Genomic DNA, 25003 nt, shown 5'->3' on the forward strand with positions numbered 1-25003 from the left:
GTGTTGAGCAATCCAGCCCTCCTTATAAATTAAAGAAATGGTGTTTACTTCCTGCTTAAAAGGATTAATGTTTCACTAGCAGTTATTCGTTGATGTGGTACTTAACATTCCCTGGGGGCTGATGGCAGTGTGGGGAGTATAACACTATTCCAGGCCAATCATTGCAAAGCTAACTCCTTCAAGAAGGGTCCTAACCAATGGGAGGAGCCTAACATGTTGAGCTAGAAGCCCAATGACTTATATGTGCCTGTGTGAGGCTGCAGCAGGGGCTTCTTCAGCAGAAGACTCTGCAGTGGTAAGTTACACAACTGCATGCAGAATGGGAGTCTCACTTCCTCTAATGTTCTAATGTAGCTTCTCAGGAAAAGAGTAAAGGTGAGGAAGTCAAGGACTGCAGAGTAATATGCTTTTGCAAAAATGAAAAAAATTAAGTTTCACCTGTGATTTCTGCAAAAAAATAAAAAAGGTCAAGAGTTGAAACAGGTTTTATTATTATTATTATTAATCAGAGAAGTAGCTTAAGAAAGTGAAGAGAAAGGAAACTTTTGCTTGTATTCATTTCCTCTTTCTAGAATTTTCTTTGAAAAGCCAAATTTTATGATGTCAACACAGTGTTTTAAAATGAGCTTATGGCATGTGAGTGTGAAAGTTATTATACAGTTTGTTCATCTTACAGTCAAATATAAACTTCTCAAATGTTGAGAATATTTCACTAAAGGGAGCCAGTAGATCATATTTATTTTACCTAAATATAGAATATGATATTATTAATGGCTATAATTTATTTTCTTATCCTAAATACTGATATTTTAAATGTTTCAAAGTAACATTTCCAAACAGATACATGAGCAAATGAAACATTTTGAATGTTGTCAGAAGCTCCAAGAATTTACATAGACATCATTTTGACAAAATGCCTTTTAAAAATTCTCACCCTAAAACGCTCATTATCATTTGTTGAGTAGACAACAAAATTCCTGAAATGAATCTATGGTGAGATCATGAAGGTATGTACAGATTTTTGCAAACTAACAACAATGTAACATTTTAAATTTTTATAATTTCTATAAATTTAATGCATTCTTAGCGATTATTAAATGGGCTGCCATTTCAGAATTTAGTACTGCCGATTAATGGCGGTTCAGGGTTAAAACAGTCTCATCAATTCTTATTTTTCTCAACTAGCAGAGCACATCTTTCCTGAAAGTCATATTGAAGCCAACTGCACTGCTTCCAAATGAGTCCTGCAGACAGAGCTAACATTTCAGTGGTGCCGTTGGAAATTCTGTTTGTTGACACAGCCCCAGTTATTTACTATTTTTATTGCTAAGGTTCTTGGACAGGTAATTTTTAGTGAAGTGAGTTTAAAACTGTATGTCTTGTAAAAGTAAACTATTGCCACATCCTCCATCCCTACTTAAATGTATTTATACTATTTAGAACAAGCTTAATTTTCTTCTTCAACCACAGCTTTGAAGAACATTCTGAAGATTGTACAGAAGACAATATATCAAGAATCCACTTACTGAGTTTGGCTAGAAAAAAAAAAAATCCAACAGCCTCCTAATGTAACCACGTTACATTAAAATAAGCACATTAGTGCTTATTTTTGAGGAGGAATATATCCATTTTTAAAAATATCATAAAGCAAACAACTTAGCAGACACACAACAAAGAAAAAAAAAATCCCACCCCAAAAATCCGTTTTGGAAGATGTCGCTGAATAACTCTTCCAACGTATTTCTGGATTCAGGGCCCACTCATACAAGTCGCTTTCAAGTGAATGTCATAAATGAGAGCCATGAGAGCAGTGCGGGCGGCACCGACAACGCCGACCCACCGCATTATGAAGAAACTTCCTTTGGGGACGAGCAAAACAGACTCAGAATCAGCTTTAGGCCTGGGAATCAGGAGTGCTATGATAACTTTCTCCAGAGCGGAGAAAATACCAAAACAGATGGCAGTCTTCACCCTTATGATTCTCACACAAACACCTACTACCTGCAAACCTTTGGCCACAACACCGTGGACGCTGTCCCCAAGATTGAGTACTATCGCAACACGGGCAGCGTCAGTGGGCCCAAGGTGACCCGGCCCAGCCTGCTGGAGATCCACGAACAACTGGCAAAGGTAAGCTGGAGAGGGGCAGGTGAGTTCCTTGCTAGGTTATTCTTTCGGGTCATTCCCTCCTCTTTTATCACGCTAGGAACAGAAAACAAAGGAAGAGCTCACTAACTGTCCCTAGTCCCCAGGAAACCTAATTACATAACAAATGCTCCACAAACACAGACTTAGGATAGAGAACTAAAGAATTAACTGTAAGTTAGGCAATACATTACATCTGCTTTGCAATTATAGGCTGCTCAGTTCACACTTGGTTAAACATGCTAGTTAGTTTAATGCATCCGATCAAAAGTAAAACAAAGAAATAAAGTGTTTTTGTAGTTAATGTTGTGGGCGCCTGCCTTTAGTGGGCATGAGTGTTTTTATATTCTTTAAAGAGAGAGCAGAGATTGATAAGATTCAGCATTTTTACTCTTTTTTTTTTTTTTTTTGCCTGAGGCTTCTGTGTGCACCTAGACATATAAAAATAACAAAATTAAATTGAAGCTACAGAAGCAGCAGAAATAGCTAAACTCTTCAGTACTGAAGGAACACAGCTAGGCTTCCCAAATCTGCTGGTAATATCAAGCAGCACTTTTTCTAATCATACAGCACATCATTTGGAAACTTACTGAGTTTCTTCCTCTATAACTTTCTCTAAAATATGTTGATGACTTTATATTCTGCTCTTCTGGAGCATAACTGAATAAAATCATTCTTGAGGGAATATGATTACTTGCTATGAAGAATAATTGGATGTCACATACTCAAATGTAATTTATTCTTGTCTAGATTTTGATAAGAAGTCACAGGAATGATTGTCACAGGTCTGTTGCCATTCACTCAAAAAAAAAATTTTTTTTAATTGAATGATGACCCATTGTAGGGATACTGTGCTGGTACTCTACCACATTACTTGTGGTAACTGTACGAACAGATCCTTTCATGAGAATTGGTATTGAGACTTAAATATCCTTATTCATCTCATTCCTTAATTCCCAACAAAATAAAATTTTAACTCCATTAAAAGGAAATGGAATAAACTCATGTTGTTCCTAGGACTCAAATTTTTAATTGAAAAAAAAAAGCAGCTTTTTTTCTAGCTTTGAAAATCATGGCTTCCATAAATTTTGAAATAAAGGAGAAATGCCTCAAAGCCAATTTGAATGACCACACAGTAGGAATGTGATAGGGACACTTGACAAATTTGATAGCTATTTGTGATATTGCATCGTTTTTGAGATTTTAATTGTTTTGCGTAAAGCCTTCTTTTTCTCAGACACAAAGGAATGGCAAATCAAATACATTAAAAACTAGGTGTAGGGTCAATGTTTTGTGTAATTTTCTTGAATAAGTATGGTGGCAAGTTATTGCTTTTATGAACCTGACTCTCATTTTTGTAGGAGTCAATCGTGTAGGCATATCCATGTTGCCAAATGGTGAGCAGACTTCAGTCAGGGAACTATAGCGCCCACAACAAGCACATTCCTGCAGCCAGTGCTGCTGAAGCTGAAGGCACCACACTGTCTCCACTGTCCTTAAGTGCTGTTTAGGCTCGAGACGAAGATGGGCAAATCTCCAGGTTATCTTCCCTGAACAAAGCAAGCCTCATTCAGCTATGTCCCTGCATCCACCCTCAAAACATAAGAGATGAAGTTGAAGGTCTCCCAGTGATACTTTTATGTTGCCACATCCCTGTGGCCCTGGATATTTTTATGGTAGCTGTTTAAATTTCAATTAGAAAGCAAGTATTATTTAATAAGACAGCGCTACTACATGGATTTTGGATTAAGGAAAATACATAAATTACAGTATTTGTGTTGAGACTGACATTGTCTCTAATTTGTATCAGCTGCAGTTTATATTAGAGTGCCAATTCCAGTCCCAGAGTCCCACTTCCATTCCAGCTCCCTGTTAAAACACCATGGGTCCCACACGGGACACCAGGATAGAGCTTGGGGCTCCTTATTTTGGCCTGGCCTAGCCCCAAACTTTGTGGCCATTTGTAGAGTGGACTAACAGATGTAAAATATCTCTCTCCCTTCTCTCTCTTTCTGTAAACTCTGCCTTTCAAGTAAGTATCTATATATATTTTTTAAATTGTGTTTATTTAAATAATTTGGTCCTGGAAAGAAACTGGAATATACAAGTTGGGCAGCATTTTTTAAAACTTTTACAGCAACGATTCATTTACACTCAAAAGCATAATATGTTTAGTCATGAACAGGTTACATTCTGATTATAATTTATGAATGGGAAAAAATTCACAGTATTGTCCTAACAGGTAAAATGGGAAATACACTTGAAACACATTGTTTTAGGTCACTACCTTATATGAAATTTTAGTGGTGATAGTTATCCACAGAATTTGTAATCTCAACTGTTTGAGTTTGCAATTGAAGAAATGCTATTCATTTTCTGTGTGGTAAAGAGCTATACTGGAGGCTCTACATCATGGATTTCTAAATACTATTGTTAAAAGCAGAAAAAAGACCCTGTACATTATGTGCTCTGCACTATTGTGCAAGCTACCTAATTTCTTCTTACATGCCGACAAAGTCCAGTACATCCAACACAATGAACAAGAACACAACAGATGACTATTTACAGTCATGGTGGTGATTTTTATGCTAACATTTTATTAAAAAGTAAAACATATGCTGATAAAATAACAGGTACTAAATGTAAATATTTTTACATATTTACATACATATGTATTTAAAACACATAATGAAATGTCTCTCATGGGACATTAAAGTTAAGTTATTCTCCCTAAGGCAATCACTATTGATAATTTCTTTTAAGTCCTTCCAAAAATTTCCAGGTTCATACACACGTACACATAAGCTTATAAATATCTGTACTTATATCTTCCTAACTGTCTGCATTCTTTTTTTCAAACATATATGGGGCATGTGTTATTCTGTGCCCTGATGTTTTCACCCACTTGAGACCCCTCCTCTCTTTGTAAAGAGACTTCTGCTTCCAGCACTGAGCTTAAGTCATGTGGCCATCTTTTCACACACAATTCCTAACCAAAGTGAAACTGTGTTACAACCATACTAACCAACATTCAGAAAAATATAAAGATCCTCAAAAATACACACCCTTTCTATCAAAGTCATGTGTCGTAAGGTCTCTGAGATAAACCATCATAAAAGTACAAAATAATATCAAATTTAAGCTGGAAATATATAATTTTCTTTAGTTTTTTTTTTTTTTTCATTTATTTGAACAGCAGATTTAGAAAGGGTGAGAGGCAGGGCCCTGAGCAATGGCTCAGTGGCTACCTGCTCGCCTTGCACACACTGGGATCTCATTTGAGTGCTAGTTCATATTCTGGCTGCTCTGCTTCCCATCCAACCATGACCTTCATCAAGGTTTATCATCAGTGCACGGCCCCAAGCACTTGAGTCATCCTCTGGTGCTTTTCCAGACACAATTGCAGGGAGCTCAGTCGGAAATGGAACTTGGTACCCACACAGGCTGCTGGTGCTGCAGGTAGCAGCTTAGCCCATTGTGCCACAGCCCCAGCCATGGCAATATGTAATTAAGGAATCAAGCTAGGCAGAAACTGATTCAAACCAAACAAAGCCAAAACAAAACGAAAAATTCACACAGAAATAACTTCATGTTTGGATCAACAGGCTGTTAACCATCGAATATAATCTGAGTGTAGGAGTGTTAATATCGATTATAGTGTAATAACAATCAGAACAATCAGCTTTTTACTGAGACTTTTGATGTGCTAACATTCGTAAAATTCTCATTCAGTTCTTATAACAGTCTCTCAAGGTAGGGACTATCATTATTGCTGTTTTATAGACGGTATGGGTTTGATAAAACAGTACAGATCTTTCAGATGGGAAAACAAAGAAGCCTGTAAGCATCCATGGTTAAGAAACCAAAGACATTTGGTTAATAATTTGAATCTATGTCTACTTACCTTCAAAGTTCACTGCCTTTTCCATGGTCATTTTTCACGGTCTGTGTATTCTGCCTGTTCAGTAGCCATCAGGTGCGGTGGAACAAGACACAATGAAGATAGCTACATCTTGATCATGATGGGCAGAGCAGGAGATGTCAGTTCACTCCTTGTTTCTGGGACAGTACCAAAAGATTGCATTGCTTCCCTACAGAATTAATTGTGGATCTCAGTCATTTTCATGGTTATCTTCAAGATATTTATTAGATATTTATGTGAGTGGTGAGATAAAGTAAGTGAAAATGATTTGATCGCTACTAAAATAAAGGACAGGTAGTTCAGTTAATAAGCACTGTACCATGTAAATCAAGGCATGAAATGCTAATCTTCCGTACAAGAACAGGCAAAAATATGTTTTCTAAAACATAATCATTTCTAAACTGAAAGTGTAACATTTGTATTGGGGCTCCTCAAGACTATAAATGGTTCCTAAACTAAAAGCAACCAAATAAAATACACATTAAAATACAAGTTGTCATGGCTTAAAGGGCCCATGGTAACTGAAAGTTACCCCCAAAATGTTAGCTGGAGCAATACTTGCCATGAAGATTTCATTCTGATACGTAGTGGGACTTTTTCCTTAAGGCCATCTCTCTGGAAGGTCACTGTATAAAATAGTATGTGGAAAAGTACAAAAACATTGTTAGCTGACTGCTGTAAATAGTTCGGTAGTAAATAATAAGTAGAATGAGAGTTCCCTTAAGTGTATACTTAAAAAACATCAAGAATGTTTGCATTTTATTTTTCATATGGTAATTTATTGTAGATAGTTAACTTTTGACCTAAGTTATCAAAAATACAAGTTAATTCGTGGCAGTTTTATGACAAGTTAGGAAATGTGTGCTTTCAAATACAATGAAAATGCTATAATTATAAATTGTGACTTTCTAGACTTAATTTACAATAACTTTAAAAAGAAAAAACAAAAAGCCCTCTCATTTTCATGTTTTTATTCTGGATTAAAACTTTAAAAATGTCTGATTCTCATTCAGATTGATTTTTAAATAATCCGGCGGCAGGGTTTAACTGGAATAAGATTGACCAAATGTTAATAATTGTTGAAAGTAATATTTCTTACATTATTCTTTCTTTGTGTTTGAATATTTCAATAACAAAAAATGCTTAAAAATAATAGGACCACATAGGACTAAATATTTATGTAAAAATTTTCCAATGATTGTCTAAGAATTCTACCACCATGAGATTAAAGGCTCAAAACTTAAACCATGTAGTGATTTGAGAATATATCTAGTCAGAATTTAAAGAATATATATTTTCTTATGCATTGATGACACCTAGAAAAATATTTGTTATTTTTCTCAGGCCTAAAATATCATTTCATATTTTAATTAAATAAAAACAACTTAATGTTTCATCATCTAGAAGAACTCATTAGAAATGTGTACCTTAAACTGTGTATAATTGAAGCTTCACTAATTTTGTAGGATTGAAGAGGGAAATATTTCATCAAAAAGTCTTGCATTCTTTCTTGAATGTACTTTATCTTCCTTGAATTCTTAATGCACAGGTAAAACTCTTAGTAAATAAGTAATCATTCCCTAAAGCCATATAATTTTAAGTGCATTTATGAAGGGCTATGGGTCATAATTTATGGTAATGGAGTGTGAACAAACACATTAATTCAAGTATGAAGGGAAAAACTAGTTTCAGGCTACAACCATAAAATCTTCAGTCTTTGAGACTTGAGTGTCAAGAACATACACTAGAAAGGAGGCTGCAAGGCCTCAAGTCCCCACAAACCTCTGAACCAAACTCACGGGCAGAGCTTTCATGGTAACTTGAGCTCATGATTGCTATTCTGGCTTACAAAAGAGGCATTTATTAAACAGTGAGAGTAAGATTTGCTTTGTCACGTGAGAATAGAAAGATGATAAAAAAAGAATGTCTTATCTTAAGGCAGTTTAAACCAGAAAACACGCTGGATTTACCCTTACTGGTAGTATCCACAAAGAGGTTAATTGCTAGAGGAAATATATGAGTTAATGGCATAGTCAAAGTCACATTTCAAGTATCCCTGTTGATACAATGCAGGATTTGGGGTTCATACATGATAAAGTAATGGAATGGCTTCTGTACTTGTAATTTTACTATCTGATTTTACTAGACCATGAAGAAAATATAAATACGAGGATTTTTCCCCTCTGTGGTATAAAAAGGTTCAAAATTTTTATTCTTTAACAGGTTGAATATATTTACCTAACAGAATCAAGCACCCTATATTGACTCTATTTTTGGAAAATTAGCAAAATTATTGCTTAATTCACTTCTATATATGATGGTTTCTATGTCATACTCTTACAGAATATTCATTTTGCATCAAATTGTCAAATCCTAGTGATCAAGTAAACAACCATGAGACCTTAACTAGGAAGGGTATCCTCTACAAACAAATGTTCATTGATGGAGTGATCGCAAACCCCCATCTCATCTTTTAACCTAATTGTAGGGTTTGGGAGGGGGGTGGTAACAGTCATTTGTATTACACATCTAGATCTATGAGTCACAGTCATCAGTGGGCTTCACCAGAGAACAGAGCAATTCTGGACAGGTTTAATCAGAAAATAGGAGTTTTATTCAGAGTACTACTTTTTAAAAGACATGTGACTAAAGCTGTGTCTCATGGCATCCCATTTAATCCAAACAAAGAAACAGTTCACTTTTACAGGGCAGGGTGCAATGCTACTGACAAATATTTATGTTCCAAATATTAGAAACATGGTATTTTACAAGGAGTAATTTAAATTGAAAGGTTTATATCTAAGCCCAACTTATTTCACCAGTCCTGTTTTACTTGGTGAAAAGCAGCTACCAGAAAATTTGAATTATGTACATGACTTAGCCTTTGCGGCTAGCACTGGTTACTGATTGGGGTCCTCACAGTTCAGCCACAGTACCATTGGCACTTGTTTTCCAGGATCTTGCACTGGTACGAATATATGATACCAGCTTTCAATTATCTGTACAAACGAGGGACCAAGGATGCTTATGATTGAACAATTCCTCAGCTATTTCAAAAGTAAATTTTAACCATTCAGTTAATCTTTGTTACTCACTTTTCCCCCATTACTGTCAGAAGATAAGATAATGAAAATTAGGATTCATTCTCTTCCTTTTTAATTATATATGGCACAGTGGAAGCAATAATAAATGGACTGTCCCATAGAGAAGGGAAAAGGAATAAAAAAAGGAATAAAAATGGATGAGACTGAAATTAGGGATCTTAAATTCCACTCTGTGGATCCAATGTTGTTTATCAATGATCTCCTACCTGGCAGACCCTATTTCAGCGTTACTCCGTGACTGCCCCACATTGCACTACTTCAGTTACCCAAGTGTTACATTAGTATCACAATGTCTCATGGAAGAGGAAAGGTGGAGAAAAATCATTACTCTCAGATAAAGAGGAGGGTCTTGTAAGAAAGAAATAAGAAGTCAAAATCATTTGCAGTAAACGGCCCAAATTAGAGTCATTTAGCAGTAGACACACTAATGGTATGCCAAATCCCAAAGATACAAGAGCCTTTGAGTATGGCCAGTACATGAGCTTCAATCATTCCCAAACAGAGCCTGTGTAATATTCACATGTGTGAAATTCTTATTTAATACCAGTTCCATTTTACAGGGATACAGTGCTCTTGTCCAAGAGTTTTTAGCTAGTGATATCACAGCATATCCTCTTAACCTTAAAGCAACTTAGACCACTTAAATAAAAATGAAGGCATTCTGTAATGCCAGTAATTAAAGGATGAATATAAGGGACTTCCCCAATGATTTCAAAGCCCTTGCGGGAAAGTTTGCTTTAGGGAAACTCAAGTAACTGGTCTGATGAGGAAGAACACAAGCAGGCACCAGACAGACTGAGATACATGTGAAATTTTTCAGTTTCATGCAGAATATAAATTAAGGATTGAAAGAAACAAAGACGTCTTCCACCCATTGAACTAAGTACGCATATATTGAGAAGGAGAGTTGTTTTGCAAAACTGGACCACAGGGCAGACAAGCATTTAAAAGTTTCAATCCCTGATTAGAGGACTGACTTTTGGTTTCCACTCTACCAGTCTTCCTATGGTCAGCCGCGAGACTCCTTAATGTTGATACGTGATGTGAGCACGTGCAGCAGTTCTTTCATACAATCTGTGAGAAGCTGCTCTGTAGGAACAATGTCATTACAGGCCTGCACTGCCTGTAAATTTTAATAGGACATGTTTAATTTTTTAAAGAAAATCTTCAATGTGTTATTTCCTTAAATCTGGTTAAAAATCCTTCTCCTGAGGTCAGAAGATTTATCATCATTGTTTCAGGTAAATGTTTCTTAATCTAAAATAGTCTCAATGGTGAGAGGTCAAGGTCCCATCGACAGCCTTAGTGTTGCTTCTAAATCACCAAACAAGCCCATCTACTCCCAAAACAACAAAAATTTCAAAATGACCAGAATATGACCTTTTTTTTTTTTAAATTCTAAAGCTTTCTGTCAATAGTTTTGATCTGCTTTTGAAAGTTAACCAATGACTGTGTTTTTGTTATTTGTAAAAATGCAGAATGTGGCAGTGGCTCCTGGCTCCGCTGACAGGGTTGCTAATGGAGAGGGGATGCCTGGAGAGGAACTTGCTGAAAATAAGGAGGAAGAAAACAAAGCTGGTGCTGTGAAGTTTGGATGGGTCAAAGGTGTGCTGGTGAGAAAGCTCCTATGTTTATCAATCAAAGCTGTAGTGGGATTGTCAACAAGGCCAGGCCCGGGTCCCAGAGTTCCAAGGGCAAATGGGTAGGGCCCAATGTCACCTTTCTGTCTCCTTTCAATGACTCCTCTGATCCGCAGGTGAGGTGTATGCTGAATATCTGGGGAGTCATGCTCTTCATCCGCCTCTCTTGGATTGTTGGGGAAGCTGGAATTGGTAAGCAATGGATCCCCTAAGAATTAATTTTGGACATAAAGTATAACCACAGGAAGCAACTGGTTTTCACTGTTCAGGCTGAATGTGAACAGAGAGTCACAGAAATAATTTGCACTTGAGCTCCATCAATGCTGCCTCTTTTACCATGAAGAGTTAACCCCTGTGAGACTGGAGTTTTCTAGCTCATCAAGCAAGCAGAAGCTCAAGTAAATGTTTATACCTTTAATAGAATTTTAGGTGTACAGATACATAAAAAGCACCTTCCTTTTAGGTAAGATTTATGTTTAGGGGGCAGAATTGTGGAATAGCAGGTAAAGCCACTGCCTGAGGTAACAGCATACCTATTGGTGTTGTTTTGTGTCCTCCTGGTTGTCCAATTCTGATCTGGTTCCCTGTTAATGCGCTTGGGAAAGCAGTGGAGAATGACCTGGACACTCATGCCTCTGCACCCACATGGAAGACCCAGAGGAAGTTCCTGGCTCCTGGGTTCACACTGGCCCAGCAGCGGCCAATGTGGAAAAGTGAAAGTCATCGGGAAAAATGACTACCTTCAGGCTTTACCTGCTTTTAACACTCATCTTCCTTGTCCGATGGTTGAGAGGAAGCCACCTTGTCCCAGGTCTCAATGATAGACAAGAATGACTAGATGCCATCATCAACTCATTCTGTCATTTGTTTTGTAAAACAAGCACCCAAAACTATTCCCCAGAATGATTATCCAAGTAGCTAATGTTACTACTGCTTTGAGATTCCTTTGGCTATTTTCACAAACTGGGCTTGAAAGTGTAGCCAAACTACCCTCAAAGTCAGAAGTAAACACTTGTATTTGACTCATTTCTTCTGGAGTAAAGTAAAACCCAAATTATGACTCTAATTCATTTAGCATTATGTTGACAACAAATGCCAGTGAAATGGAGTAAGATTGATAAGAAGTCTCTACCTCCCCCTAAAAATCTCTTTTTTGACGGCTAAAAAGAAAGTACAAGCCATCACTCAAAGGAAAATCCACCGAATAGCCATTGCGAGGAACATGAATTAACTACTTAAAACTCTTATTAAAACAAAACTAATGTTTGCCCGTATAGTAAGTTTTAGCATAAATAGTCATATTTTACAATTTTCTAATAAACTTGAAACTGGATTGATTGTGAAGAGTAATGTAGGATCTGATTAAAGTTCAGGTTATTGCCCAAACATATGGGTGTTAAATAAGTTGCATTAAAAAGAATTACTCTTGCCCTTGGCTACCCTCATACCTCCAAACAAAGTAATGTTTCTTGATGATCTCAATAAGTTACTAAACTGCCCTTAAAAACCTAATTTTGCGTGAAACCCTGGAGCAAAACCTTGGCAATATTAAGATGCAGATTTTCCATGAAACAGCATATACTTATTTTGGAGCCTGCGGCTGTAAGCATTCATTTGATATGCATCATAAAACCAGCAAGCAGGCTTTTGTCAGGAACCCAGCCGTTGCCAAACATGAAACATGGAAAACTATGGGAACTGGCTCCAGTTTTTCAATTTACCATTTGGCTCCTTCAGGTTAGTTTTCTGGAGCTTCGGAGTGTGACTGAAGAAGAAAGGCAATCAAGAATTACCAACTATCTTTTAAACACAAGTTGAGATAGATTCGGTTAATATCTGAAGGCATGTCTGAACTTCTGTGTTCTTTTTTTTTTTAAGATCTATTTTTACTTTTGTTGGAATAACAGATTCACAAAGAGAAGGAGAGGCAGAAACATCTTCCATCCATTGGTTCACTCTTCATGTGGCTACAATGGTCTCCCACTTGGGAATGGAATTCCAAGGCTTTGGGCCATCCTCCATTGCTTTCTCAGACCACAAGCAGAGAGCTGGTGGGAAGTGGGGCAGCCAGACATTAACTGGAGCCTGCATGGGAGCCTGGTACCTGAAGGAGGAGGATTAGCCAGGAGAGTCATTGCCCTAGGTCCTGAACTTCTATGTTCTTGATTCCCCACAAAGTGAATCTATGATATAATTTTTGTATTAAATGGAAGATCAAAATTCTAGGTGGATTTCTTTTTTCAAGATTTATTTATTTACTTACTTATTTATTAATTTATTTGATAGGCAGAGTTAGAGAGAGAAGAGACAGAGAGAGATCTTTAATCTGCTGGTTCACTCTGCATAAGGCTGCAATAGCCAGAACTGCGCAAGGCTAAAGCCAAGGTCTTTCCAGGTGGATAGAAGAACCCAAGTGCTTGGCTTTTCCAGGCACATTATCAGGGAGCTGGGTGGAAATGGACCGGGTGAAAACACACTGGCACCTAAATGCGAAGCCATTTGTGGCAGGCAGTGACTTTATTTGCTACACTACAGTACTGGCCCCAGGCCTCTGCATCTTAAGTAAACATCTCTGGCATTTCAGGAAGCAGGTTGGTTTAAGGACCACACTTTAGAAAAGCAATGAACTGAGTGAAAGTGTTCTGTGATGTCTTTCATCCTTTTACCTTGGGAATTTAAGTTTGATTGCTAAAGTGAAGAAAATCACTCACTATTTAAAACTTCATTCCCAAGATTTTAAAGTAGATTTCAGAAATACATATAATGCAAAGAATGGATGAAGAATTTCTGGGAAAATAGAGGCAAATGTAAAATAATAGTAGAGAGACAATGGAATCAGCCTAGGTTTAATGTCGTGAAATGCAAACAGGTGGTCTTGTACAGTCTTTGGGGCATGCTAAACATTTGATACTAAGCTTCTTCAAAATAAAGTCAAGAGCAAAATAATGTGCAAACAATAAGTGTATCATGCTAGTGGCACAAGAATTTGAGGCCTCATAGTGTTACAGAAGTGATGATCACCACATGATCCCTGCAAGAGATAAGATGACTGTAGTAGTGCAACTATTTCTTAGATGGAGTTTACCACCCACTTTGGGCTGCATTCCCAAGCAACCCAACTCCGGGAAGACCTGGGCCCCGGCGTGCTGGGGGCCTCTGCCGGCCTCACACTGTCCACGGGTGGTATTTAGCCTTAGATGAAAGTGCAACTATTTCTTACAGCCCCAAACTTGGAAGAATCTACAGGGCATAAAGTAATTTGGTCCAGCTTGTGCCAGACAATTAGTTTATTCCCACTGCCTTTTAGCTGACAATATAGTCTAGAGATACCCACTAGAGGTAGGGTATTGTTGAGCACATCAAAATATTCAACTTCTGTAAAGTCCCCATTGGCTGAAACATCTCAATCATTGCTCTGGCTTGACTGAATTTGATTCCAGTTTATGATCATTTTTGTGATAATTCATGCCCATGGCTTTTTATTAAAAAAGTCAAATAAAAAAGAAAAACATTTAAAAGATTCAGTTTCTAGTACCTCATTTCCATTTCTACCCTTTAGCTGCCTTTACTTTCCCTTCTTGGGGCATAGCCAGAAAGATCATAACCTCTCTTTGCCATATACTCTTCTAATCATCCTTCAGATAAGACAGCCTGCCAGCAATAATTATAGAGCCTTCCTCTCACATACGGGTCTTACAAAATTGCTCAGTCCAACATATTCTGCATGGAGCCAGGGTGAACTAACAGCCCTGACTGCCCCCACTCCAGCCTTCTCCCTGAATTCTGAGTCAATCTTCTTTGGAGAATGCTTTTTAGGGGAGAAGAACCTGTATCTCTACCCATCTTAGAATGAGGATCTATAAATTACCCTGACAACAGTTAGATCTCTGAGAGACAAACAGAGGTTAGCTGAGGTTGCATCCCTGTGTACACAGGAGAGCACTCAGTGGTGGTGAGTGACTCAAAGGGTGATTAGAACATCAATTGGTGTATCATCTTAATAAAGGAGTAAACAAATTGTGAATAAATGGTCAAGCGCAAAGAAAAAAAAGGAGTTTCCAGGATGGCAGGATGGCAAGTTATAGGATGTTAAATAAATGCAGAAACTCAAGAAAGGTAACCCTGGACAGTGAAGCTGTGTAGGTGTTGTGGTGCCTCCTTCAGTTTAACAAAGCCTAACATTGTCCATTCTTCCCTTACTTCACAAGAAGGAAGGGTGACATGTTTATGAATTTGTGTCTTGCATATAGCCAAACAGGAAAAGCCAGAGAGCCTCTGCTGTATCTGCTTTTCAACTGGCCTTCAGCTCAAAACAATACTTCTATCCAAGGGTTATATTTTAGGCTATTTTTCTATAATCATGGTCCTCTAGAAGTTCTCCAAGTGGAAAGTAGGCATGCCTTCTTCTGAATTCTGACCTCTATTGCTTTCTACCTGTCATTTAATTAATGTCTTTCTGCATCCTGACCTGGAAGGTAGATTTAATTTTCCATTTCATTGTACTAAGTCCTTATATTTCTCACATTCTTTACTACACATCTGGATCTATGTTAGGCTTTTAATAAATATCTTTTAAAAAGGACTACTGTAGATTTGATCAAGAAGCAGTATCATTGATTATGTAATGTTTTCCATGCAGTATGCTTCTCCCCCTACCCCCTGATTTCCCTAAGATTTTTTAACTCTGAAAATGATTAATTGGCCAGTGGTTACACAATAAATAAATAAATATACTTCAGCTTGATACTGTCCACTTTACCGATCTATTGTATGAGCAATTTTATATGCTGTATGTAATGTTCTGCGCCTATGTAATTAAATGCACATAAAAACAGCTACCTAGAAGGTTGACTAATTAATTTCTAGTTCTATTTCAAGCTTGAAATTGTAGAGATCACCTATTATACTCATGGGTGTCTAGAACATCATAGCTGAGGGTCACATTCCCTATGTTTTGATCAGCCACAACTCTTTGGTTGTGTGCAACCCAGCATTGTGTGTTTTAGGCCTTCAGCTTCTTGGAACCTAAACTACTATAGGCAAAAATCTAAAAGTTGAACATGTACTCTCTTCTTGATTGCCTGGCCAACTTGTTAAATTGTAATGCTATCCTACAATGATTACCCTAGACTTGCTGGCTTTTATGTAAATGACCCAATGCCTTGTTCATCATTTAACTGGCTTTATTTTTCCTCTTTCAACTGAGGTCTTGGTGTGATTATCATCGGCTTAGCCGTGACAGTGACTGGTATCACTGGTTTATCCACCTCTGCTATTGCCACAAATGGATGTGTCAGAGGAGGTAATTAAACTTGTGACCCGCAACATCATTTGTAAGGTAAAGGCAACACAAGCTCAAATAGCTCACCACTGACCTTTCTGGCGTATTTCAAAGGTAATGCAGGTTGGTTCCTTTTCCCTGCAGGCAAAGGGATGCAAGAAAAATGGAGAAGGATTAACCTTTGTCAAACTCCCAACTTTCTCATTCAGGTTCCTTTTAAGCAAGAGAGAAGGTCAAATGTCATGTTTTCTCTTTTCACAGCCAGAGTAGCTTCTCTCCCAGGACGTGAGCATAAGTCAACTTTTCCTTTCCAGGGCTACAAGTTAGATTGCATTTACTTTTGGAAACCATGCTTCATCATAATGAGCAGCTCCGTGACTTGATCTTTAGGCCAATCAAGCCAGTTTCTCAGCACAAAGAAACCCTGTTGGGACCCAAGTCATGGATCGGAAAACTTGAAGACAGTATAGTTTGCAACACTAGGGAATGCAAGACAGAAAAGTAAAATATAACATCTTCTATCTTTCATTGCTAACAGGTCTTGGAGTTCTCATAATTCTTCTTTCTACCATGGTAACTTCTATTACTGGGTTGTCAACTTCTGCAATAGCAACTAACGGGTTTGTTCGTGGAGGTAAAAACTCTAAGATATCTAATGCCCTCATCACTTGCTACGGGTAGGCAAAACTTTTTGTATAATCCTTTTTAATGGGAAGAAGTTACCCAATGTTCTTGAAGTCTGGTTAACTATTTGGAGGTCCTGGATGAAGAAGTAAACATAAGGCACTGTGAGTACAGTCTAAGTCTACTCTGGTCAGCTCTGGTCACCTTTCTAACAGAATTCTAGTACGTTGCAGGTCATGCTCTACTTGTACACAAACTCCTTAGTAAACATTTTATTTTTCAGGCACCATTTCCTGATGATTCTTGGACATGGCTCCAGTTTTAAAGTTTAGTACATTTCAGGTGCTTTGGAGATCTTCATGGAATGGAATCTTTCAGAACATTTCAGGTTTTCTTGGGAATGCTGATCCTTCTGAGACAAGCTTCCGAGAGATGCCTCCTGAAGGTCTGGTGGTTTCTCCCAGTCCCGTAGTCAAGCACTTTTCTTGGGGCATTTTGCAGGTCTTGGAGTTATCGTCATTGGCCTGAGTGTGGTAGTGACAACACTCACAGGTATTTCTATGTCCGCTATTTGCACAAATGGAGTAGTAAGAGGAGGTAAGCTAATTACTTTACTTTTAACTACGTGCTGTGGTGATGCAGTCATGTCTAGAGTTGGTTTCATATGTAAAGTGAAATTTGAATGTTGACCTTAGTCCTCCAAAACTTAAAAGTAGTTATTCGGTTTCCATGCACTCTGGGAAAGCACTAGGACTGTCTCTCAGGTCCCGTCTGCAGTGATCTTCTCTGGTCCCTTCTGCCACCAGCTGGCACTGGGAAGAAAGTAATTACTAATGGTCCCCAGTTGGTAAACCACTCCTGTGTCCAGCCTTCAGGGCTCATTCCAAACACAATGCTCCTTGGCCAGAAAGAGGAAGAGATGGGTGGTAGTGGTGAATCTTCCATCTGCTAGTTTACTCCCTAAAGGAATGCAAAAGCCCGGGCTGGATCAGGCTGAAGCCAGAAGCCTCCTGAGGTTCAAAGACTTGGGCCATCTTCTGCTGCATTTCCAGGTACATTAATTGGGAGCTGGTTCAGATGTGAAACAGCCGGGACCGAAACTGGTACCCAAATGAGATACTGGTACCTCAGTCAGCAACTTAATGCACGGAACCACAATGTTGGTCCCAGCCTATATCATTTTTTTTTCAATCAAGGCCTGACATTGAAACATTTTTCATGTGATATTTTGCTTCAGTTGCATCATTAATTTTAATGCTCCAGTATTTTTTTTAAAGATAAAACATTTTTAAAGAGGTTTCTTTCTTTTTTGCGACATCTTTTCCCATTTACGTCTCAATAAACTGAATTTTAACATCAGATACTTTTATTGCATACTTTGCAGAGTACAAGGAAGGGATAGTTTATTAGTAACATATGATTCCTATTATTAGGAAGTTAGGTTTTTATTAGCCTGCTTAGCAATTCAGATCTTCTCAGATGTTCATAGTCATTTGATCGCATAAATTCATCCCTTAGTAGTTCCTCAGTGTAAAGCATGTTCATTTCTGTTTCAGGTGGGGCCTATTATCTTATTTCCAGAAGCTTAGGGCCCGAGTTCGGTGGGTCAATAGGCTTGATCTTTGCTTTTGCCAATGCAGTCGCTGTTGCAATGTATGTGGTGGGATTTGCTGAGACTGTGGTAGATCTTCTTAAGGTAATTAAAAGCTTTTGTCGTCTTTGGCCAAGTAAGATAACCCCATTTTCTTGCTGTTTTAGGGCATTAGGAAATGTCATTATGGCAGCATGAGTACAGGAAACTGGACAATGTGGTGGGAGTTACAGGGCCAGCATCAGAAGATCTGGCCTTGTGTCCCAGATCTCACAGTTATTGGCTGAGATTGGTGGGGCCAGTTCTTATTTATCTAGACCTTGTTTTCCAAGGCTATAAGATAAACCCATTATACTACTGTGTATATATATTTTTAAAGATTTATTTATTTTTATTGGAAAGGTGGATATACAAAAAGGAGGAGAGACAGAGAGGAAGATATTCTGTCCGAAGGCTCACTCCCCAAGTGACCGCAATGGTTGGAGCTGAGCCAATCCGAAGCCAGGAGTCAGGAGCTCTTCTGGGTCTCCCACACGGGAGCAGGGTCCCAAGGCTTTTGGTCATCCTCGACTACTTTCCCAGGCTACAAGCAGGGAACTGGATGGGAAGTAGGGCCGCCAGGATTAGAACCGGCGCCCATATGGGATCCCAGCACGTGCAAGGCGAGGATTTTAACCACTGTGCTATTGTGCCGGGCCCTACTGTATATATTTCATAGAAAGGTTGTATAGGTCAAATGAAGTAACATATGAAAATGAAGCATCAGATAAGTGATGCATATTACTATGAGTAGTAAAAATGTTATTATGGTTATGCATTTCCAAAAGTAAAAAAAGTTAGAACACTGGAAAGATCTACTTTAGGAAACTAGGTATTTTCTAGTTTGGTTATCTCATCTAGAAGGGCATGTGTGAAGTCACAGTGATTACCTCATCAAAACAAACCTCTAGTCTTCCTCTTATAACACTGGCACTAACTAAATTCAATTGGAAAAAACCTTTACTTGAAGTTCAGATGAATAAGTGAATGTTTTATTTCCTTTAGATAATCTTTTATCGTTAAGAGATGCAGTATCAGATTTCTGTGATCTGATTATATATTTAACAGCATTTAATTTTTCAATATTCACATTAATTTCAAATTAACCACTCAAAACCCCTTGCATTCCCTTGATATTCAAAAATAACCATTCATTCTTCTGAAACAAAATGCAACAAGTGTTTGCAGACAGAATTTGAATGTGTACTATATCTTCAAAAGCTATAATTAGAATTCATCTCTAAACTTTCTAACTCCTGTTCATGACTGTCAAAGGCTTATTGTAAGGAAGAAACAAAATAATGCTAGATTTTTAAAAATTTTCTTAAATTTATGAACACTTCATCTTTTTGTTATCCAAAATGACCCCAGGTATTATAAGTGGTACAAGAAGACACACATGCAAAAGGCTGAATCTCTAATCATGTCAGTGATTCTTTTCCTAGGAAAGTGATTCAATGATGGTGGATCCAACCAATGACATCCGAATAATAGGTTCCATCACAGTGGTGATTCTTCTGGGAATTTCAGTCGCTGGGATGGAATGGGAAGCAAAGGTGAATTTCTTAAAATGTTATCAACCACTGATAGACCCCCAACAAACAGCAGAGATAGAAAAATTCCATGTTCAAAGAGAATTGCTGTTATTTGCTACCAGGTGGAACCCCAAGTCTACGAAACACTAATTCCCAGCAGTTGTGACTCAATAGCTGACACGTTTGGATGGCGCCTGTGTTTTGTCCTTCTTGGTGCTATCATCACAGTAGTACAGTCACTAAGGTTGCTGCCATCTGCAATGCACAGAGGCCTTATGATTACACCAGCAGTCCACATTAGGAGGCTATGTCTCTCAGTCACAAATGAAGGCTTCCCCACTTGTTTGTGGGTTGTGAAGCCCCCAAACAATGGCAAGTGTAATGGTGGAAACTAACAGAGACAGAAACTACCATTCATCTCTGAAACTCAGAATTCCACCAGAAAACCCAAATACATCATAGCCTTTAGGGCTAGGAAATGTCTGGATTTATCTACTAGCTAAAATAGCAAATTTCTGTCTGATGAGTAGCCTAGAGAATAATTCAACTCTAAGTTTGTCAGTGTTAAAGCTTTCGTTTCCCTTTATGCTACTGGGGCTAAAGTAATAGTTGATTACTTAGAATGTTCTTGAAATGTCACCTTGAGGAACCCAAGCATATTCTTCCATTGAGCATGCACCTGCAGGTAGAATTAGTTACTAAGATGTCCTTTTATAAGGATGTAACTACTCTAGGTGGTGGGTCTTAACTGGAAAATTAGAGTCTTTCTCCAATGGACACTTAGAACTTTTATTGACATGTATATTTTTAAATGAATCTAATTTGAACTTCTTTTACTTTGCCTTTCCAGGCTCAAGTGATTCTTTTGATCATTCTTCTCATTGCTATTGCAAACTTCTTCATTGGAACTGTCATTCCATCTAACAATGAGAAGAGATCCAGAGGTTTCTTTAACTACCAAGGTATATATGGCAAATTAACTGCTTTTTGATAAATGATTTACTATGGTTCCCCTTTATTACCATCCCAGCATCAAAACCGCAGTGATCAAATTACCAGTGTGGTTCCTGAAAGAGCAAATATGGATCTGAGGGACATTGGATCACCCACTGTGTTTGATTCTCACATTTTCCTGGTTATCTGAGAGGGGTGATAATAAATTTTTGAGGGAATCTTGAGAACCAAAGGAGGTGGTGACTATGGAAGTGAGTAATAAGTCTTAATACTGCGCAAATTATTTTTACCACAGAAAAGTAGAGCACTTAAAAGGAGAGACAACCCAGCTCTAGCTCTGTCTCTCACAGTTTAAAAAAGCCCAAGTCAAGCATGATATTTCTTGGTTCCAGGCAGACTTTCCCTGCAGCTTCTCGTGCTAAGCATTAACTGGTCATGCTCCACTGTGAGGTTTCCAAGGATCCTGTGATAATATCAAGAGGCATTTGACTTCTCTCTCCAATTCTACTCTACCTACCCACTCTTTCCTATCAAAAATTTACTGCTTGGGTTTTACATTTTTTCCTTCACTGTTTACTTTTTTTGCAATATTAGTTTTCCTATCACCTCTTCCTGTCTCTTTGCTTTGCTGCCAACATCTTTTTCCTGTCTATTCTTCTCTTTTCCTCATTTTTGCATCTTAGACTTTTATTCACATTTTCTTCTTCCCTTGTTTTTCTTTTCTATTTTCCCTCTGGATTGTTTCCTTCTCATCTAAGTATTTTGGTGGCAACCGGGACAAAACTTCTCACTATAGTATTTTATGAACAAAACTTCTCACCCTCCTGTATTAGAGAATTTGGTCTAAAATCCAATCTGCGAGTGTGAGAAGTAAAAAGATTCAAATAGTAGTAGAAAAATGAGAGATAACCATCCCCACAAAGTGATCCTATAATTTTTTTAAAGAGCGCAGTAAATGGTATTTATTATTTAAGGTTTTCCTGCATTTAGTAATGCAGTTTTATATGTGTGGGACCGGTGGTATATGAGTATTTATGGTTTACTAGAGAATACGCCAGCATCGCTATGAGAAAATTTTAAATTCACAAAAATCAAGCAGTCTAGGTCTTTGCTGACACAAAAATCACTGATTCTGTACTATGTATACTTCTAGCTTTTGATAACTATTAACATAGTCTCCATCAAGAGTATACCAATACCTGCAAGGTCGTTCCATGTAGGATGGTCTATGTAAGAGTATTTCCACATAGGAATATAAAAATCAATGATAATTTTCTCTCCAATACTGAAAAATGCTAATTTTCTCTTAATCTGTATTGTAGCATCAATATTTGCAGAAAATTTTGGGCCAAGCTTCACAAAGGGTGAAGGCTTCTTCTCTGTCTTTGCCATCTTTTTCCCAGCAGCCACTGGGATACTTGCTGGTGCCAATATCTCAGGAGACTTGGAGGTATGTTTGTTCTATTTGCTTTGTTGTAGTTCTGGGAAATGGTGCTGTAGTTGATGGACAGTATGGGAGGTATAGAGGTTAAATGTGAGTACATTTCCCTATAGATTCAAAACTATAAGATTTCTGCAACATTTTCTGACTATTTCTTCAAATGCCAAAATTGGATTCCAATATCAGATCTTCCAGAAGTTTTGAGTGATAACAGAGAGCAGAATAGATTGATAGTGTATCATATTTACAAAAAAAGAAAAAAAAAGAAAAAAAAAAAAAGAAATGTAGCTAACATTTTCTTTAAAAAAAAAAAAAAGCCAGAACCATCTTTTCTACTTAAAGCCTATAATGTGGGACCAGCATTATGGTGCAACGGGGTTAAGCTGAGACTTAGCATCCTGTAAGAATAACCATTTGTGTCATGCTGCTCCACTTCCAATCCAGATCATGCTAACTGCCTGAGAAAGTAGCTGAAGATTGCCCAAGTGCTTGGGTGCTTGCTATTCATATGAGAGAGCCAGGTTGGTTCCTGGCTCCTGGTTTTGGCCTGACCCAACCCTGGGAGTTAGTCACTGGAGAACTGAATCAGTGGATGGAAGATTTCTTTCCTTTAAAAAAAAAAAACTACAATGAATGAGGACATGAAACATTCATAAACATGCAAATAACAAAAAAATTCAACCATATTATTAGCACTCCTACACTATTTCATGGTACATATTAAAAGCATTGTATTATTAGTTGGGACTTTTATTTGAATGCTATATAAAAGATTATTAACAGTGGCTAAAAGAAGGAGGCAGTTTATTTTTCTATGTGTAAATATTTGAGCTCAGTGCCCATCTAATGGAATAATAAAAGATCTCCAAAAGTGATACCAGGAATTCAGAGGATTTCTCTAGTTTCACCAGCACCTTGGAGCTTCCCGCATGTGCAAGGCCCAAGAAGAGTGATCATTTCCAAGACAATATTCCAGTGCATAGGAGAACGAATGAATAGGGACAAACGGATGCTGGAACTTGAATGTATTGTTTCTATTGACATTTCTGTCAGCCAGAATTTAGAATTATGAATTATGATATTACACATTTCCAAAAGAGCTTGAGCAATGTAGCACCCAGCTGGACAACTATGTGCCCAAATAAGACTTTAGGAAGCTGTACAATCAAGAGGAAGAAAATTAAGACTAATAAAGGTAGGGGACAACAAACAGTTTCTGCCAACATAGAAAGAGTAGAAGACACAGTTTTTACTCCAATGAAGTTATAATCAATTTTAGAAGACAGAAAAGTATTTTCAAGAGCCATCTGAGGACATGAATAAATGCACACCATAAACTGCCCTAGCAGCTTGTGAGATACTTTCACAACAATTTTTAAGTTAGGGAAGCAATGACTAAAAACCATTGGTGAGAAAATATAAAAGTTTTCTAGATACAGCAGATAATAAAAACAGTCCAACCTAAGGAAATTGTGAAAAGCATCTTCTGTTTGAACCAGAGAAATCTGATACAGCTGGATAATCTTAAAAGGTGAGAAGAATGGAGTAGGAGGGTTCTTAGTGAGAAGCACTTGCTTTAGAATGAAAAACGAAGCCTTTGCTTTTGGTTTTATTCATTGTTGTATCCTCAGAACTAGAAAGACATGGATAAATAGTTATCAGTATATAAAAAGTGTTTAGATTTATTTGTGCAATGGTTCATAGTATCATAGTAAACACATCAGCAGAGACAGGGGGTTTAAAAAAAATTATGCCAAAGCCAGAAAATTTAATAAACTTCTTCAAAATGATGCAAGTAATATTACCACATAATGAAACTTAGCCATGGATGTTGTTTCTGGTTTGTCAACTCTCAGGAAAGTACCAGAGGTCATTGACTAAAATTTCTGCAAACTACAGATATATCTTTAAATGAAAAACTACCGTGCTCTTTGAAGATTTAGAAACAAGTTTATATCCAGTGCCTCAAGGTCAGTTTAGCTTAACCAACACTTACTAAGTATCTGCTCACATCAGTCACCAGATAAGCAAAGAGCTTCTGCATCTTTGTTGAAGGAGGAGACAGAGTTAACTTTATGAATTAGAACAAGCAAAAAGAGATATATACAAGGAGAAGAGAAAATCGAAATCACTGGCCCACCCCAAAAAGCACAGAAAGCTTTCAGAGGTGGTGATACTCAATCCAGATTTCAATAGTGGAGTAAGCATTTGTCAGTAGGACAAACAGAGGAACATCTGGGGAAAAAAGCACAAAGAAAGATACCAGTGGGAATTTTTTATGTGCAGACTGCAATACATAGAATTTTCATAAATATGTTAACATATTTCTAAGAAACCTCTGTATCTTAAAACTCTGGGAATAAGCAGAGAACTAGAAGATGTTATCTCTGCTGAAAAAGACAAGACTTAGATTCCCCTTCCCCACAAATAAGTGGTTGCCTGATAGGGCATTTAGTATAAATAATTTTATCATGCATTAATGTGTAAAGAGAAGTCTCTGATTTTGAGTATATGTACAAAAAATTTACATAGACCAGTCAATAATAATTTTCAAGATATATAAGGTACAATATTTAGAAAAATATTATATTTTTTCAAGTAAAAATATTTCTTCTTTTACAATTATTTTTTACACTGCTATGTAATTATAAATAGAACTCAAAGGTTCTTTAAACTATAAACAATATAATTTTAATATTATCCCAAGACAAACTAGAATTCTTAAGA

At 37.4% G+C, this 25003-nt stretch overlaps 1 protein-coding gene across 3 annotated transcripts in view; it reads left to right on the forward strand.

Moving 5' to 3' along the window:
- The first annotated feature begins 1673 nt into the window (after nt 1-1673).
- Nucleotides 1674-25003, forward strand: part of SLC12A1 (solute carrier family 12 member 1) — a 78743-nt gene continuing 55413 nt past the window's right edge. The window contains exons 1-8 of one of the 3 annotated variants that reach the window (XM_040968498.1): nt 1674-2130; nt 10650-10784; nt 10928-11003; nt 16018-16113; nt 18273-18412; nt 19792-19902; nt 20732-20843; nt 22158-22285. In XM_040968498.1, the coding sequence (XP_040824432.1) occupies nt 1714-2130; nt 10650-10784; nt 10928-11003; nt 16018-16113; nt 18273-18412; nt 19792-19902; nt 20732-20843; nt 22158-22285 (1215 nt within the window). In that variant the 5' untranslated portion in view covers nt 1674-1713. Of the gene's footprint in view, nt 2131-10649; nt 10785-10927; nt 11004-16017; nt 16114-16630; nt 16727-17217; nt 17314-18272; nt 18413-19791; nt 19903-20731; nt 20844-22157; nt 22286-25003 lie in introns of all 3 variants that reach the window. The other 2 variants (XM_040968495.1, XM_040968496.1) reach the window with 2 other exon arrangements.

The sequence above is a fragment of the Ochotona curzoniae genome, unplaced genomic scaffold (genome assembly GCF_017591425.1).
Source record: "Ochotona curzoniae isolate NIBS_2020 unplaced genomic scaffold, NIBS_Ocur_1.0 scaffold_4701, whole genome shotgun sequence".
NCBI lineage: Eukaryota > Metazoa > Chordata > Mammalia > Lagomorpha > Ochotonidae > Ochotona > Ochotona curzoniae.